Source organism: Manis javanica, chromosome 2, assembly GCF_040802235.1.
Source record: "Manis javanica isolate MJ-LG chromosome 2, MJ_LKY, whole genome shotgun sequence".
NCBI lineage: Eukaryota > Metazoa > Chordata > Mammalia > Pholidota > Manidae > Manis > Manis javanica.
In genome coordinates, this window is record NC_133157.1 from 104,476,137 (window position 1) to 104,496,115 (window position 19,979).

At 37.0% G+C, this 19,979-nt stretch overlaps 1 protein-coding gene across 5 annotated transcripts in view; it reads left to right on the top strand.

The window, feature by feature from the left end:
* Nucleotides 1–19,979, top strand: part of ODAD2 (outer dynein arm docking complex subunit 2) — a 185,109-nt gene that overhangs the window by 20,706 nt on the left and 144,424 nt on the right. For 4 of the 5 annotated variants that reach the window (XM_073229029.1, XM_073229027.1, XM_073229030.1 and 1 more), the window contains 3 exons: nt 2,184–2,386; nt 3,785–3,883; nt 6,470–6,617. In XM_073229029.1, the coding sequence (XP_073085130.1) occupies nt 2,331–2,386; nt 3,785–3,883; nt 6,470–6,617 (303 nt within the window). In that variant the 5' untranslated portion in view covers nt 2,184–2,330. The remainder of the gene's footprint in view (nt 1–2,183; nt 2,387–3,784; nt 3,884–6,469; nt 6,618–19,979) is intronic. The other variant, XM_037026785.2, reaches the window with a different exon arrangement.

Genomic DNA, 19,979 nt, shown 5'->3' on the forward strand with positions numbered 1-19,979 from the left:
AGCTTTGGTGGTTTGTGTCTTTCAGTGAATTTGTACATTCTGTCTAATTTATCTAACTTATTAACATCAAGTATATCATTCCAGTGTTATCCTTCAATGTCTGGAATATCTGTTGTTTTGATCCCTCTTTCATTGTAATATTGATCATTTACAACTTATCTCTTTTTATTTTTGATTAGTCAGTCTGGAAAGAAGTGACACATTTTATTGATCTTTTCAAAGACTAGCTCATTTCATTGACTTTTTTCTCTATTGTTTTCTGCTTTTTATTTTTTCTCTTTTATTATTTTTCATCCTCTGCTTTCTTTGGGTTTAAGCTGCTCTTATTTAATTTAAGTTGGATGTTTAGACATTTATTTTACCCCCTACTATACAGTTTCATGCTGTGAATTTCTTTATATAAACTTTGTCCCATAGATTTTGATGTTTTCACACAAATCAATATATCTGAGGATTCTCCACATTTTTTTTTTTTTTACTGATTTCTAATTTAATTCCATTAAGAAAAGATGCTTTGTATGATTTTAGTTCTTTTAAATTTGTGGATGTTTGTTGCATGGCCCAGAATACATCTGTGTTAGTGGATTTTCCTTGTGCTTTTGAGAAGAATTTGTACTCTGTTATTGTTGAATGGTGTATTCTATAAATGACAATTATGTTAAGTTGGTTGATAGTGTTGCTCAGGTTTTCCATATCTTATTGTTTGTCTGCTCATTTTGAGAGAGTTTTGAAGTCTCCTAATTGTGGATTTATTTATTTTTCCTTTTCAAATTTTTCCTTTTCTTTTTTTGCTTTCTGTATTTTGAAATTCTGTTGCTTGGTGAATACACAATTAGAATTGTGTATTAATGAACTCTTTGTCATTATGTATCTCTCTCTTTATCTGTTTGACATTATAATACTTGTTTTTAAGTCAATTTTGTCTGATTTTAATATAGCACCCTGCTTTTGATTATTGGTTGCATGAAATATTTTTCTCTAGTCTTTTACTTTTAGTGTATTTATATCTTAATGTATAAAGTGGTTTCTTTTAGACCACAAATAGTTGGGATTTTCATTTTCATCCAATCTGATATGTTTTAATTGAAGTTTTTAAATCATTTTCATTTAATGTAACTACTGATAAAGTTTAATTTAAATTTACTGTCTTACTAGTTGTTTCTTATTTGGCCCATTTGTTCTTTGTTCCTTTTTTTCTACCCCTTGTAAATTAATTGAGCTTTTAGAAGTGGCTCCATTTTATTTATGCTGTTAGTTCATCAGTTAGACTTTTTAAAAAAGTTTCTTAGTTGCTGCCCTAGGGCTTATATATCTCTAATTTATCATGTCCACCTTTAAATAATATTACACAGTTTTCCAAATAGTTTCAGAACCTTAGAATATACATTGTTCCTATTTTTGCTTTAGATAGTCCATTGTATTTTAGAACAATTAAAAATAATAGAATCTTTTACATTTACTTTTACCATGTCTGCACTTTCATTTCTCTGTGTAGATTCTCTGTGCAGACCATGTTTCTTTCTGGCATGATACTTCTTTTCATTGAAGAATTTCATTAATGTTTTTCTAGCACAGACCTTTTGTCACTGAGTTCTCTTGGTTTTTATTCATCTGTGAACATTTTTATTTTGCCTTCATTCTCGAATGATTATTTTTTTGGTATCCATATAGAATTTTGAATTCACAGTTTTTTGTTATTTTCCTTTCAGTACTTTAAAAATATCACTTCCTTTCTTCTGGCTTGCATTGTTTCAGATGAAAAGTCTCTATTCATTGTTATGTTTCCTCTTCTGTCTGTACTGTGTCTTTTATCTGTGGCTATTTGTTAAGGTACTCTCTTTATCTTTGTTGTCAACAATTTGAGTATGAGGTGTCCCAGTCCATATAGGGTCTGAGTTGAACTTTCCTAGGGGTAATGAGGAGTTTTTAGGTCCCACCCTGCCATCACGTCTGTGCTGCAGGAGAGATGCGAGCTTAGGACCATCACGTTACTGTCAGCCTAATTCCAACAGAGGCCTCTCTCCCGCAGTTGCTATTCTGCAATTTGTATCTCTAAGCAACCTAAGTTAGATGCATCTGTGACTTCCTTTTCTGAATTTATCAAGTGTTAATTTTCAGATAGCACTAAACAATTCAGAGGTGATACCACTGTAAAAAGTATCCTTAATTTTTTTTAAAATAAGGATATTAAATTCAATGAAGAACAGCAAAAGGAAAAAGATCAGCCTAATGATGCACCTCAGAAGGAAGAAGAAAGTGCCTTTCATAAAGCTGTTACTGGTCCAGACAAGAGTGCATTGGAGAATGAAATTAATTTGGGGAAGAATCAAATGACCAAGAGATTACAGCCAAGTTTAAACTGGAAGGCCACTGATGATTTCAAAAAGTATGTAGACATTTGCCTAAGGAATTTCCTCATACTTCCTCAGTAAGCATGTTTGCCTAATTTTTCACATAATTTTATTTCATAGTAGAAAAATACAGAATAGATCTTTACAGCTCCCTTCACAATATGAGTTGATTCCTCCCTGCTCCCCTTCATATTCCAAGTGCAAGGATCCGACACCAACAGGGTTTGCAGGTAGAGCACTGTGCAGGCGAGGACACGGCTCATTCTCAGGCAGTCGGCAAGTTGGGGCAAATGACACATGCAAAGGACAGTGCATCACACAGGATATGCAAACGTAGTTGTAGGGACTGATTAAATGCTAGTAGAATTTGGAATGATTAGAATTATATGGACTTAATCAGGGAAACCTTCAGAGAAATAGTGTCTTGTCCATTAACAGAATTTTAAGTAAATACTGTAAAGGCTAGAGCCTCAGAAATATTAACAGGCCTAAGTAAAGTGGAACCTGGTTTGGTGAATGTCTGAACTATGCTGAACTAGTTCCCTTTAGGGCCCTTCATAAATAGATGCCAAAGCTAAGATGCAGGGCCAGTGCGGTCCCTGGCCACTGATGGACACCACAGCAGTCAGAAGCCCCTATCGCACTTGTTAAATTTGTCAAATAGGCTTCCAAGTTTCAGCCTATTTTTAATGCCCCATGTTGTCACTTGACTGGGTTAGGAACTGGCTCCTGGTGGGTCATCCAGGACCCTCACGTGCAGGGATTCTGAGAACTATGGGATAACTGTATTTGGAAGCAAACTCGGAGAGGGGACAGAAGGAAGGAAAGATGATAACTGTTGCTCCTCTAATTCAAAATGATTTGGGGAGAGCTGTGGCTCTATTTGAAAGTGTGGAAATGTGACAAACATGTGGGCTGCTCTGTTGTCTGGGAGGTGAATTTTAAAATACTGCTTTTTCTACGGGCTCATTATTTTCAATTATAAATTTACCTAACAACTGTTTAATGAAAATCCACTATGTGCCAAGAACTATGTTAAACCTGGGAATACCAGGGAAACCAGATATAGGCCCTGCTGCCATGTTGGGTGGGGAAGGTAAGACAATAAGCAATTTTAGTGCAAGGCAGGAAGAACCTATAGTAGAGGGAGAGGCATGGAGGCCTTACACAACAATGGCAACCTGTGGCTACCCTGTTCCTAGTACAAGGAAATACTGGAAAAAGTCTTTCTTCATTATAGAGTGTGCATGGCTGTGCTCGAAGGAGAAAGGAGACATCTTAGGTCTCAGAGGAGGCTGGAACTCATAGTCATTCTCTGCATCAGGGAAATATAGAATTTGGATGCATGAAAATGACAGAATATTTGCATGCATTTCTACTTTTAACTTCCTATTAGTCAGCATACAGTAATTAATTAGGTTAATGCTTTTTAGGCACAAAACCTCATTAAGAAATACCCAAGAGGAAAAACATGGAGGAAGACTTGAAAAGTCAAGACTATTTATTTCATCTGGAAAAGCACAGTTAGTTCGGTATGTTTCTATTTACATGACCCACTCTTTAAAACTACCATGTGTTACACTATGGGCTGGTTAGCATACTATTTAATGGTGTTCTTACTATTATGTTAAGGTCCTAGGATCTCTATACTGACAGTTACTAGGAATGCTATAAAAATGATAATATTGGTTTTCTGTAAATATATTTACAAGGTTTCCTTTTAATGAAGAGTTACTTGAAATACAGGGATATCCTGGTATTAGTGAACTCTGTGTAAACAAATGAATTAAATGCAAAGAGCAGTGAACTAAGTGACAGGAAAACTGGGCTCTTAGCTGATCCCTTACCTCTGAACAGTCATGTCGTCCAATGTTAATCACCATTCCGGGTATCCCTTTACTGATCACTGATGGCTCTGCCAGTTTTAAAGTGATATGTTTTATTTCTCATTAAAACAGCCATTAATAGAAGGCTAAGAAATATACTTCTTGCCTGATTTCAGTTTGACAACAAAAATAGTATATTTGGAGGAGAAGGGTCAGCCATTTTTTAAGATGTTGAAGAGTGGTGGCAGAAGAGATAGCAGAAATTTCACATTATAAACTTTGCACACTTGGAAAAAACAACTTTAAGACATTCTATTATGTGTAGGCTATGTTCTTGGGTTCAACATAATAAGCTACCCAATTTGACAGTTTTTTAAGACTTTTCTATTTGGAAATAATTATAGATTCATAGGAAGTTGCAGAAATAATACAGAGGTCTCATTTACCCTTCATCTAGCTTCCCCCAATAGTACATTTATATGACTATAGTGCAGTATCACCCAGGAGATGAGTATTGGTACAAGACATAGGTATAGTTCCCTGTCCTTTTATCATATGTAGATTCGTGTGATGACCATGGCCATCAGGATACAACATACAGAAGTCCCTCCTGCTACCCTTTATAGTCACACCCTTCCCCCATCATTCTTAATTCCTGGCAACTAGTCTGTTATCTATTTCTATCATTTTTGGCTGTACTTAGTGGGAGGAATAGGGAAAAAAAAACCTTATCTGCTTTATCTTTCCTGAAATAGATGTTTGGTCTCATGTATTTCAATTTTAAATCAGATTTTAGTGAGTCAGAGAACTTCAGAGTAATAGATAAGGCAAGGTTGTAGTATATCCAAATAACAACTATTACTCAATGATAAAAATTATGACCTCTCTATATCTGTTCTTGCCTAAGTGGATATGATGATGTGGTAAAGGAGTATTTCTTAAGAGTTCAGAAGTCAATTAAACATTGAAATTTGCTTCTTTTTACTTCCTGAGCATACAGTTGCTGTGGGACAGGACTGGAAGGGAATCATAAAATAGGGAAAGCTATTTACAGTTAGATATCAAAGGATTTATCAGTGGAAAAAAAGAACAGCTTTCCCTCGGGGTACTGATTTTTTTTATATGATTTGGGAGTGACTGGGTAAACTCAATGCATTCTGCCCATAAATCCAGCAACCTGTTAGGCTAACTAAGGTACATTCAAAGATTCCCTTGAGAATCTAGGTTTATTCAGTGTATGTTCTATCTAGGACCACTGAGTGAAATTTATGTCCTTTCTTAAGTAGACCTGATATACCAGATTTTCCGCTGTAACCAGCCCCAGTTTCCTGACATCATTTGGACAAGAGAATACATGAAGCTGAAGCTCAACTCGAGTAGTCTGTTGAATAGCAACAGTTCAGTCCAGGATTTCATCTCGCTGAGGCCCATAGAGCAATGTTGCACTGTCTACATGGCTCTCTGCCAAAAACCTGTGAGAAATTAAGGGAATCATAGAATCTAAAAAATTTAAAAAATTGGAAATTACCCATCCTCCTCCTATGCTTCAAGTGGAATAGGTTAGAAAGGACTTTTATGGAAGAAAGCACACAGAGGATTGGAGAGAGGAAAAGAAGGAGAGAAAGAAGGAAAATGAGAATGAATTAGATGGGATCATGAAGCCCTGAGTGAACTAGCTGGTGTCTATGACATTGATACGGAGTTAGAAGCTTCTAGAGCAGTGAGAAATAAAGTACTGCCTGTGGTAAAGGAGACACTGACTTAGGGCATTTACAGCACTGCTCACGTGAACTTTCTGCGATAATAAAAACAGTTTCTACTTGAGCTATCTACTGTGGTAGCCACTTGCCAGCCACATGGGATCACTGAGCATTTGAAATGTGGCTAGTGTGGCTGGAGAACTGAATTTTTAACTGTGTTCAATTTTAACTAACAAAATAAATGTAAATATAAATAACCATAAGTTATTTATGTTGTTTAACCACTATGAGTATATATTTACTTATACTATATATTTACTTAGCTCTCTTATTAAATAAATGGACATGTACTTAATTCCCTTGTTCATTTCTTATTATTTTCTTTATTATTATCATACCCAGAGCAATTATACTGAACTGTCCTGCTGTAGTTTATTCATCTCCTCTTAAAAATGTTAACAAAGATTTCCAGAGCTCAAAAGGTGTTGGTGTCTTAGCCATCGCTTATGTATACATTGCTGAAATGTGAGCACTATAACCATGTCCAATGCTGAGGCTAAACATATTTATTATACATTGTTGTTGCTCTTAGTAAGAGTGCTTATAAGACTGAGGAAATTGTTAGTGAGAGCTCCTCAGAGAGTGAGGAAGATGAAGAACCCCCTGACCACCATCAGAAAGCAAATGCAGATTTGCCATCGGAATATTGGCAAATTCAGAAGCTGGTAAAATATTTAAAGGTAAGACAGACCTTTTGTACTATGTGTGTGATGTTTATTTTCAATCCTTTTCCAAAAATGTATACTCTGCTTCCATGTTTAATATATATTTCTTTCAAATAAGGGTAGTAAGCATCCCTCTTATTATTCAAGTATACGCGGGGCACAGGGGAACGTTTTATTACCCTGAGGATAAGGAGGTTTATCCTCAGGGAGCAACCAGGATGCCGGGTACCAGCCCTCTCCCCTGGCTGGGAGCAGGCAATGGGCCATGGTATCCACCAGGTATTGTGACTTGCCACCAGTTTATGTTGTGCAGCATGGTATGGTGGAAAGAGCATGGATTTTTTTAAGCTAGACTTAGATTAAATGCTAGGCTATGTCGCTTTCTAGCGTGTTGCTGTTGAAAAGTTATGGTGTTGAGCCTTATTTTTCTCAACCCATGGAAGAAAATTAATACCTGTCCTATAGGATTACTTCAAGGATTGAGAAAATATGTTTGAAACATGTGGCATAGTGTCTTGATATATTACAGGTGTTTAAAATATGTATTGGTCCATTCCCATTACTTTCTAAAGTAAAATAAGATTGTGAAAACATTTTATGTACCAACTGGCCCACATAATGTTGTATTTAAGTATTTGATGGGGGTGGGATAAGGAAAATGATTTGCCAAAACACAGATTAATATTAATTTCTGATGTTGGATAGCTGGATGTTGATAATGTCTAGGTCATGTCTAACGCTGTAGTCCGGAAGTATTTGATAAAACAGCATTTTGACTTCCCCATGTTTTCCTCCTGCTTTTCCATGTCTTTGGTCAAGTCAACCAAGGGCATTTGCCAGTGGCTTTGCATATTTAAAGTACTTATGAGACTCCTAAACTGATAAAGAATACTTTTCCTGTGCCTTTGAGGTCATCCCAAGCAAACAGGTAAAACACTTCATATGTACATTTTTTGTGATTTGAACAAAGGCCCTCTATGGGCACACAGCCTATGGATACAATGAGCTGAAAAAGGTTTGCCTGCAAGAAAAATATGCCCCTTTCTTCCATAAGACATGGCCTCAGCTGCAATTCCCAGCATTTCTCAGAAAAAATTATGTTTTCCTGAATCCTGAATCCCAAAAAAATTAGTCAAGAAATTGGGAAAAATATTATAATTTTCCTGTGAGAACTAAAGTTTAATGATCATCATAAAAACATTGCTGGTTCAAAGGAATCTACTGACATCATGAAAAGCAAGAGCAGTTACTCATCTTGATCTTGATAATCATCCCACAATGTATATGCACTTCAAATATGATTTGACAATTATATTTGTCAATTATTCCTCAATAAAGTTAGAAAAGAAAAGAGCATACTGATGGCAGAGTCGAAGGTAAAGGTAAGTATTTCCAGGCATCAAGACAGGAGCAAGTAGGAGAGAAGTGATCACAATTCCATCAGCCAGACTCTCTTGTAGCTGTTACTCTGCTATAAATGTGTGTCTGCTGTGAATGGTGAGTCATTCTTGCAAAAATAAATATTAACAGGTTTATGTTTTACACAAACCCTATTAGCGGTCTTCCAAGAAATAACAAATTTGCAAGTAAAATAAGTCATTAAATTTGAAATTTCGACCAAGATTCTATGTGGCCTTGTCAAGCTTGCTGGGAGATCTGAATGTTACATTATTCGGGTGTACCTAATAATGTTTGCTGGCATTTTGTCAGTGTTTGAATATTTACTATATTTTATGTCTTATGCATGATAAGTTGTTCTTTGTAAATAATTTAAAAGAAGAAATGCAAAGGGAAAAAAGCCATGAAATGTTTGTTGCACAACACTCTATCATGAAGCCAGAGATAGACCTACAATCTAAATTAGCAAAGACAATATAGATGTCAATAGCCAAACCAGAATCAGGATGAGCAGTTCAAACACTTTCATCATTAAAAAAGGAATCAAGCTTATATGAAGCAGCCCCTCACACCCTCTGACTATGCTTTTGAAACCTTCCTAACAGTTTGAGCAATGTCAGTACAAAATAAAAGAAAAATTTTTTTTACACTTGGAATATTTGCATTGAAACAAAAATGAACACATGTGATATTATTTCATTGGCTAGGACAATTCATGCTTTGTGCAATTTAAAATTTCATTTTAAATGATATAAATAGTAAATATTTTTATACCACCTTTCAATATTTAAAATGGCTTTTACTTGGCATTTCTTTTGTGTTAACATTCCCCTCTTTTAGTGTCTTCTGTTATCAAATATCAGGTGGAGATCATTTTTACCTGTTACTGCAATACAGAGCTTTTTCTAATCAAAAAACCTCTTAAATTTTTAGCATCTCAATCACAAAAAATGATTCACTGTTTCTTACTATGGAAAGTATTCACTATTATGGTCATCATTATTACTTAAAAACATAAATAAAATACAGGGAAAAAATAGAATAACTTACCATTTCAGGAATTCTGGAGAATTTCTGGGAATTCTTATATCTCATTCTGGGATTTTGAATGTTCATATCTGTCAGGGATTTGGAAACACTAGCATAGAGCACAAGCTGGGGCCCAGGCCCTGCCGTACACACCCTTTGGCAGGCATCTGCATGTGCAGTCAACCATATAGTCAACATGGTGATGCAGCAGCAACGTTCAGACTGAGACCTTCCAGCAGTACCTCTGCTCCTTTACTGAACTACAGAGCTGCCCATGATCTCTTCTTTTCTACTAACAAGCATGTCTTCTGGGGAGAAAACTGACAGTGGGGAGCTTTGCCACCCAGCACTTGAGTGGCTTGAGCCAGATGGGCACTGGGTCTCAGACATAGCATCTTGCAAGAAGTTTGGAAGAGTCTTGGTGTTTATTGAAAGAATTCTGGTCTATTAATTTTACTCCATTAGTAGAAGGAAATAGAGTCAGAGGGGCAGAAGCATCAGACGGGCTAGGAGGCAGAATAATGAAACAGTGAGCAGCATGATCCTCAGTGTTAGAAAGAAAAGACTACATTTTGAGTCAGGAATCTGCCATTTACTAGCTCAGTGGCCTTGAAGGGAGTTGGCTGACTTCCCTAAGCTTCAGTTTCCACATTGGTCAAGATAGCAAGTCTCATATTTTAGGATTATTATGAATATTAAATGAAATCTAATACCTCTTACAATAATAATTAATTCTATTGTATATTTTTACTATCAACAGTGTATGGCCTGGAGCCTGATGGACTTGCACAGGTGGCCCTTGATTTTTGCTTTATGTTTTCTAGCAACCAATAAAAGTAGGGAAATACAGTGAGTTAATACAGTGAAGGAAAGACTGTATTTCATCATAAGATGAAAAGAACCCAGTTGCCAATAAGTATTAACTGATCCTGGTGCAAAGAGCAGAAAGAATTTTCTCCCCAAAGACTTAATGGGGCATACCGTGCATGAAGTAGTGAATGACATCCTCCTAATGAACATGGCAAAGAGAGTTTCTAAACTCTTAATAGCCTAATTATTGAATAACTATCTTGAGTTTTTCAACTACTAGGATAAGTCCATGTAATACTAGGCCAAAGAGGGATGCACAATGTCTGTCCCAGAGTCGCTAGGGAAAACAGTTATTGATGAAGTGCTACTTAAGCTTGCACAAGTTATTCATCAATAAATCATGTGCAAATGTGATACTTTTGGCCAGACAGTAAATTGCTTGGAATTATTATAGTTCCCACAGGTAAATATTCTTAACACAGCCAATAAAAGAAAAAGTATATCTACAAATGATTTCAAGATTTTTGACAAAGATAAATGTTTTACATGGAGACACAAAAGGATATTAAAGGCCTATGAAATGCAAAATTGAATGTCTCTAGGTAATCTCAAAATAAATACACCTGACATTTTAATTTGCAGAATTATGCCTTCAATGTAGACTTAGACTAGCAGAAAAATATTAATGTCAACCTGTCTTTCTACTTAACCATTTTCCAAGTGCAGCAATGTCTGTGATTATTGAAAAAAATTTGATGAGCTCATTAATAGCCAAACAGGTCAATGAACTATAGCTTGTTATTTATCCAGAACTATGAGCTCAGATCTTGGCATAGGAGCAAAGGGGTTTGTATTTAATTATTTGGCTTTGACATATGTTCATTTCAACTTGAAGTTTTATAGATGTACATATTCTTTTAATCTGGATTTTTAGAACACAATTTAATTGTGAAACTAATGAATACTTTGCACTTTTGCTCACTAACCTGCCAACCTCTTTTTTCTTCCTATAACTGATGATTGTACCCTAATTCAAAATGAAGCAATAAACCCCTTTTTTAGCTACCTTAGCAAGGAGCACTTACATTCTGCCTTATGCTATCCTTATGATTCAGCTTGTCTGTCTTATCAGCTACTCCTTGAGTGACGGGGCCATACTAAACTCATTTCTGTATCTTGCAGGGTGTTTTGCTAGTGAGCCCAGAATTGCCTCTCCACCCTCTGCTCTGAAGGTGTGGCAGGGAGAGGATGGGGATCCTGGCTGTGCTAGTCTTCATGCTCATTTTCCTCGCACTGAACCAGAGTTGTTGTTCTGCTGTTGACATCTTTCCCCACCTTCCCTTACTCCCCTTTCTGCCTCCTTTCTCCTGAGGATATACTATCCTATTGGTGCATTTGCTAGCTTTATATGGCTATAATTTTCTCCTCTGGCCAGAGCGGCTTTAAAATCTTGCAATGAATATATTTTGCTTTGGATCATTTCCAGTGACTCAGGGAAATGGTTTGTTAAGGTGTATACCCTGCACTAATTCTGTGAGTTTCTCTAAAAATACAGAAGTTTCACTCATTTCTAAATTAGGTATATGGAGAACTCTTTTCGAAATAGGAGAGTTGTAGGATTTTATTTTGTTTGGAAATGTGGAACTATTAGTCATAAGTATTATATTATGAATTAATACAAATGGATACTCTTCAGTAAAGTGAGATAAAATGTTGAAAGTCTGTAATTATAAGTAGATCTGCATTTCATACACATTAGTGCAAATATCCTTAAACTGGAGAATTAATTTATGGACCCAGGGTTAAAAGCATGTTGAAATCCATTACAGTGTGGATTGGAGGTAGATTGGGTAAGAAACTTAATACTGTAGGATCAGTAAACTCAAGAGAAAGTTGAGAAGACTATAGAGTGATGCCAGGAAAATGGTTGGTTTAGGTAGTTTGGAGGAATCTCAGAGACTGAGTCTAGAAGCATGTTTTATCTCCTCTGTAGGTATTGCCCAGGGCTGTCACTTGAGGATAAGATGTCTGTACCATCTTGCAGTCTGCTCCAGACTCAGCTGGGGTACTATTGGTAAGCAAGTTTGGAGATGTCTGCTGCTCCTCTCAAGTGCTTCATGCAGCTGGTCATATTCCTGAGTTCTTGCTGCAATAATGGAGGAATCCAGGGTTAATCCCCAGGGCTATTTCCCCAGGTGTGCCTCCTCCCTGTGGGATGCCTATTTCTGCACCTGGAATTTTGATTAGAGTCCAACTGGGGAAGCAGGAAAATGAAAGATGAAAGCATTGATTTAGAAACCAGAGCCCAGCAGCAGGTGGTATGCAAAATGAATCAGAGTGGGAACATATGAGGATAGTGATAAGGGTGTTGCATTGATAGTGAGGGTGTGTTGGGGGCTTGGAATAGGAGTATTCTTGGAAGCAGCAAACAAATAGTCAAGAAAGAAGACAGACCAGTTTATTAGGAGGATTTGGTTTGGGCAAATTAAGTTTTGAAGACAGTGAAATACCCAGATAGAAATGCTCATTTGAGAAAACATAGGCAAAACTCTCTTGAATATAAACATGAACAAATTCTTCATGAACATATCTCCATGGGCAAGGGAAACAAAAGCAAAAATGAACAAGTGGGACTATATCAAACTAAAAACTTCTGTTCAGCAAAGGACACCATCAGTAGAACAAAAAGGCATCCTACAGTATGGGACAATATATTCATAAATGACATATCTGATAAGGGGCTGACATCCAAAATATACAAAGAGCTCACACACCTTAACAAACAAAAAGCAAGTAATCCAATTAAAAAATGGGCAGAGGATATGAACAGACACTTCTCCAAAGAAGAAATTCAGATGGCCAATAGGCACATGAAAAGATGCTCCACATCACTAATGATTAGAAAATGCAAATTAAAACCACAATGAGATATCACCTCACACCAGTTAGGATGGCCACCATCCAAAAGACAAACAACAACAAATGTTGGCAAGGATATGGAGAAAGGGGAACCCTCCTACACTGCTGGTAGGAATGTCAATTAGTTCAACCACTGTGGAAAGCAGTATGGAGGTTCCTCAAAAAACTCAAAATAGAAATACCATTTGACCCAGGAATTCCACTTCTAGGAATTTACCCTAAGAATGCAGCAGCCCAGTTTGAAAAAGACACATGCACCCCTATGTTTATTGCAGCACTATTTACAATAGCCAAGAAATGGAAGTAACTTAAGTGTCCATCAGTAGATGAATGGATAAAGAAGATGTGGTACATATACACAATGGAATATTATCCAGCCATAAGAAGAAAACAAATCCTACCATTTGCAGCAACATGGATGGAGCTAGAGGGTATTATGCTCAGTGAAATAAGCCAGGCAGAGAAAGACAAGTACCAAATGATTTCACTTATATGTGGAGTGTAAGAACAAAGAAAAAACTGAAGGAATGAAACAGCAGCAGACTCACAGAACCCAAGATGGACTAACAGTTACCAAAGGGAAAGGGACTGGGGAGGATGGGTGGGAAGGGAGGGACAAGGGGGAAAAGGGCATTACAATTAGTGCACATAATGTAGGGGGACATGGGGAAGGCAGATAGCACAGAGAAGACAAGTAGTGACTCTATAGCATCTCAATACGCTGTTGGACAGTGACTATAATGGGATATGTGGTGGGGACTTGATAATGAGGGGAATCTAGTAACCACAATGTTGCTCATGTAATGGTATATTAATGATACCAAAAAAAGAATTCTCATTCAATAGTTAGCAGTAAGGGACTGAAGCTCAAATTGCTCATTAGAACTGGAGCTACCATTTTGGGAAGCCAGGGGGATGAATGAGACAGGGAAGAGGATGTGGAGCCTGTGGGCTTATTTTTGTCTTTTTTATTCATGATTGAATGTGACCTCTTCATAGCTAATCAGAAAGTAGCTGCTTCTCAGTCAAGCTAGTACTACTACGGCAATATTTTTGAGTCAGAATTCCAACGTTAAACTGGCAGTCTTTCCTTAAATATTCATATGCCATGTTATAAGCAGATTGCTTCCTCAGACTTTTTTTTTTTTAACTTAAAGAAATGGTATGACATTTTGTTTGGTAATCTTATGCAGTGAGCTAGTAGATTAAAAGAATTGATTAAAAGGAAGATAAATAATGAGGAAAGTTTGAAACAAAAAGTGAAAAATGTTTATTTTTAAAATAAGTTTCCTTGCCAGGTAAAAGCTCCTACCCACTAAAACTGTGAAGAGCCAGGTGTGAACACTGGGGAAATGACGGATTTTTCATGTACAGTCACAAATGCGGGGTCAGCCTTGGGTATGACATCTGAGGCAATCACTCCCATGTTCTAAGGGGGTGGTTATCCGAACCCATGTCATCCACTGGAATATGGCTGATGTAGACTGCTGAGTGGCAGCTTATGATCACAGCTGGGCATCACCACACTCGTGTCCTCTCCCCTCACCCACCAAGTGTTGGTGAGGGGCAGCACCTGCTTTATTTATCATCTGTGATCAAATTCATAGAACTGGTGGTGGTGTCACTTCTCACATGTGCCGGGGTCTTGTTAGTTATCCTTCTATTCTGTGTCCACTAATTCAGAATCCTCAGGTCATGAGAAGGGAAGGTGCTTGGTGGTTCCCCCAGCCTAGCAGTGGCCAGGCCTCTTCTTCAAAGTGACATCTGAAAGACGACCACATCAGAAATCCCACAAGGAACAGGCTCCCTCCCGGCACATCTTGAATTTCCTTTCTGGAGGGGGATTCTCAGCAGAGACATTTTCAGACTGGAAAACCTTTGTTAAAGACTGTTTTTGTGGCACTCGGTTCTGTAATCATCTTTTACAGTCTGATTAAACACACACACACACACACACACTGTAATTGGTTAAAGAGTTCTTCTAAGTGGTAATTAGGAGTTATATGATTTTTCATCTCAGGAATTTGATGTACTTTGCAATCAATTACAGTTAATTAAATTCCTTTCCCATTACTTGGGTTTTGGGATTGAAGTGGCAGGTAGTGTGATCCTTGTTTCACTGGTGGAAAAGCTGAGAAATTCTTTGCTCCAGGCCACACAGAAGGTGGCTGTGGGCTGGGCCGCAGTCCAGGCTTCTATCTTTATTGCCTGTTGCGTAGTTATTCTGTTCCTCCTTCAAGAAATTCAGGGCCCAGGGGGCCTGCAGGCCTTGCAGTTGTATGTTTTTATTTTCTTGCCTTTTTTTATTTTATTTATTTGAGCAAGAGACTAATTAAACAGGGAGCACTTCTTAACAAAGGAATTCAATGTTCAGTTTTGGAAGGCAGTATTAGAGTTGTCTCTTTTGCTAGGCGTTTACTTAAAGCGGGGAAGAAGAATGTGATAATGCAGTGTTAATCTTGTTCAAAATAATCTTTCAAAAATGGAAAACAATGGTCACTGCTTATGCACCCAAATAAACCCCAGTAGTTAGAAAGAAAAATTAGTACCACCTTCCTGAGAAACATTCTTTAAGTTAATACGCATGGTGTCACACTGATGTGGGTTAATTAAAAAAAAAGTCCCTGTGGCAAAAAGAATAGGAGGACTTTTATACTTAGAAACTTCCTGTTAGAAATAATTACATAAATTCCATCTGTAACAAAATTTCTACTCAGTAGAGTTTGCATTTGTGTCTTTTTAAAATACTGCAGTGTAAAAAGTGAACACATTTTAAGTATTTGGATTACTTGAGATGTGCATAACTTGTTTGTTTACGCTGCCCACAAAAGAATAATTTGTCTCCTTTTATCTTTATTACAAAGGAGATGGTAGAAGTGAAGAAGAGGCTTATCATCTCCACAGAGGAAACTACTCCACAAAATAAAATAACCTTTGCAGTTTTTGAGCTTTAAACTCTCCTTGCCTCTTGGCTATCATAAATAAGGGCAGAGAAAAAGGAAAGAGATGAGTATGATAATATAACACCACTGAAACTATCACTAACTAGCATTGAACAATCACGTCAACTTAATTACTGAAAAATGACATATTAAAAATCTCAAGGGAGGGAGAAATAAAGTTTAAAATCCGTTTATAAAAAAAAAAATCTCAAGGGGGGTCTCTTAAGATTTAACTCATTCATTCATTCATTCATTCATAAATGCAGGCTATGAGCTAGCCCAGCTAGCGCACAATTACATGATACTACACACTGCCCATCTAGCACTTCATGAGCTTTTTGATTGGAGAGAATTTTTATATCTATGGAAGTTTTATGTAATGATCTGAAAATGTAACATCTTTTGGGGGAATGTGTTACCTGATATATATGTAGCAACACTGTTTTTTGTTCCTCAAAGTATGCTTTCATCCCCAAATTTGAGAAGCTAAATAAATTGGAGAAGAGCAACATTGCCTAGTTCTCAGTTTATATAATGCAGGAGGGAGCTTTACTTTTCGTTTAAAAACACATACATACACACATTCTGTTATGGAAGTATCCATGTAAATTCCATTTACATTTCTAAATGTAAGGGTTAGGAAGTAAGAATTATTCCCTATGAATGCTATGAATGATCTTCATTTTACCTGTAGCTATGCATCTATTGTGCTCATTACTAGAAATTGCATATTCATAAGAAAAATATGAAACTGATGTCCCTCTTTGGTCTTATGATTGCTGCCTGCAAGGGCTGTGGCCCTCTTCCCAGCTCCTGCTCTTTGGGTGGCTGTGGCTGGCTGGTGTGGCTGCCTGTGACATGCAGGGCACCGTAGACGCCTATGTTCCTTTTCTATTCCCTCCTCTCCTCTCTTCTTTATTTAAAATCTTAAAATCTACATTAAACTATGCTCATGATAAAAATTCAAGCCATGCAAAAGAATAAAAGTGAAAAACCCCTTCCAGATGTTTGTTTATATCTATACACATACATAGTTTTACACAAAATAAAGTTATTCTATTTGTTGTTCTACATTTTGCTTTTTCTGTTTAATGTTATGTCTCATTCATTGATCTTCCGTATCGGCCTTAGTCTTTTTGATTACTTCATAGTATTTTATTATATGTGCATATCGACAATTAATTTAACAGTTCCCTTATTGATCCCAATCTCCCAAATTGTTTTTGTTATTACAATAATGCTGCAGCGAATATTTTTACATGGACTTTGGATACATAGGCCATTTCTGCAAGATAGGTTCTTTGCAATGGCATTGCTTGGGTCAACTATGCACATTTAAAACTTTGACAGTTCTAATGGGGAATTATCGATCAATGGATATAAAATGTTTGTTATGAAAGCTTTAAAACTGCACATTAATAAATATATCAACTGTTTTCTTCATGGCTGGTGAGTTGATGCCTTAGGAGCTGGGAAGGTTTTTTCTAAAACCATTCCAAAGAAGCAAAATTATTTTCTACTTCCTTCTGGTAGTTGAATAGATTTAAAGAAATGTTCAGATCTTTAATCCACCTGGATTTCACTTTATGTACAGTGGGAGGTAGGCATCTAACTTTGCTTTTTTTCTGTAGGTGGAGGGTCAGTTGTATCAACACAGATTATTGGCTCATTGGCTTATCCTCTCTTTCCTCCAATGATCTGAGATGCTACTTTTATCAAATACCAGTCTCACATAGGAGAGTTTGTTTCTGGATCTTTTTCCATTAAATTGATTTGTTTGGGTGTTCTTGTGCAAGTTCCATGCTGTTTTAATTACTATAACTTTTGAAATTTTTAATATTTGGTCAGTGAGTATTATTTTAAAATTCTAAGGTACATTTTTCATATTTTCCATTCCAGATCCTCTTTACAATGAGTTGACAGTCAAGTTAGGAGAAAAAAAAAAAACTCAAAAACTGCTGTTGGGATTTTACATTAATTTATAAATTACTTTTGGATAAATAACACTTTTTAACAATCCTGAGATATCCATTTAGGGACATGGTATGACCATTCATTTATTTTATCTTTTATATACGGACTAGTAAACCTTAATGGCTTTGTTCCATAGAATTTCCAACACAATTCTTGTGGTATTTACTTATAGGTATTTTTGTTATTATTTTGCTAATACTGCCATGGGAACATTTTTCAAATGATACATTTTGACTTGTTATTCTTGATGTATGGAGAATTACTCATTTTTGAAAGTTGCCCTTCTATTCAGCCACTTTACTGAGCTATTTTTATTAATTAGCATAATTATCCATTTTCATTCTTCTGAAGCTTTTTAGGAAGACAGTTATATTTGCTGCAGACTCTTCTTCATTTTAATGACTGGGACATTCCAGTGAATTGTCTATTTCTGTAAATGTTGTATAGCTATTTAAAAAGAACATGTGGGGAATCCTCACATTGTTCTTACCCTTTTCTAGTAAAAATTCTTAGCAACCTTATAATACAACAATCTGAGTCTGATTTCTTTCTTCTTCTGAAACAGCATTTTTTCATTTTTTTCCCTAGAGTTCTCTTGAGTCTCATTTGTTTAATCTTAGGTTTATGAGTGCTGAGCCATCAGTATAAAATTGGTTTGCAAACAAACAGAAAGCAAAGCAATATATTTTACTACCTTGACTTGCGTGGTCATATGCCACTCCTTTTGAGCACTGCCTTATTACCATTTCTGTTCCCAGGAGCTGGAGAGTATCTGAAAGCCAACATCAATGCTGGGTGCCAGGCCCTCTGTCATCATTAATAAACAGTCACTGGCAGGGGTTCACGTTTTCTGCTCTCTGAGTGACATGTTTGCAAATTTGAAAATGCTGAGAACATTAAGCGCCAGTTGGATGGCTATGTGATGGTTGTGTCACCTCACCAGATCCCTCCCACTGCCTCTTGGTGGCAGACAGTGGGGAACAGGAAGAGAGAGGCCTCTGTTCCTAATCATGCCTCTGCCTGCCTGCCTTGCCTCACTTGCTGGTCCTGTGGGGCCCTGGCGGCAAGCTCTGAATGATACCCTGGATTTGTGTTGCTCAGCAGTTTCACTTACTAGCTGTACAGTATCCTTTTCTGAACAAAGTTACTAGAAACCTTCCTGAAACATGAGTCACCTTGACCTCCTAATCCAAGTTATCCTCTTCTCTGTGGTGGATAACTCTGTAGTAACCTGAGTTGTCTCCATGTATCCACACTGGCCCCCTCCAACAAGAGGCCTTTACAGCCATAATAATCTTTTAAAACTGCACTTAAATCATGTTAGTCCTCCCCTCAAACAACCCCTCAAAACAACCACTCTTGACTATTTCCTACCAATCTTGAATAAAGATTAAAATTCTCACCCTTACCTAATTTCTCACTCATCTCAGGCCATTCTGCTGCCCACTCTCTGGGTCTCAGCCATATTGGCCTTCTTTAGGTCTTAAACATGTTGTGCTCCACTCCATGGTAAGGTTTTTGCACTTACTGCTTCCTCTGATATGTGCCTCTCCTCATTCCCCACACACCCACTCTGCCCACAAGCCAGGAAAGTTTCTACTGGTTGTACAGACCTCAGTCCAGACATACATGCTGCAGGGAACCCTTCCCTATACTCCGGCCTGGTTAAAGTCCCCTTGTATGGGTTTCCACGGCCCATGCTCCTCTCCCTTATAGCATTTCTATAAAATTTGCATTTATTTGGATGGGCTTAAAAATATTAAAATCTCTCATCTCTACTAAACTGTGAGCTCCATGAAAGCAAAGACCATGTCTTGCTTTTGTTTACCAGATCTCTCTAGTGCCTAGCATCAGACTCAGTGACGAGTTACGTGTGCAGATTTGTTCAATGAAAAAATACAGAAATGATTTGAGGCAGCTCACTCCCTGATGTACTCTTGAATATGGTTTTCATCTCCACATAGTAAATGTTTTATTTCTTCCTTATTAGCAGTAAGGGGGGATCATACTTTGTATACCAGATAGGGTAATACCTTTTTATTTCAAAGATTTTACTTAAAAAAATAAAACATTATTTAGAAAAATGTCCTCTATTCATCTTATCTTTCAAAAAGAAAATTTGGAAACAATGAAAGAAAGCAACATTCATCCAACCTTTGCCTATTTGAAACCCAACTGTGACAATGCACGAACACCTGGGTGTGGAAAGGAATGTGAACTGCAAAATATCCGAAGGCCAGCAGCCCTGACCCATCTGAGAAGAAGCAGAGGCAGGAAGACAACTAACAGAAGAACCGCATTAATT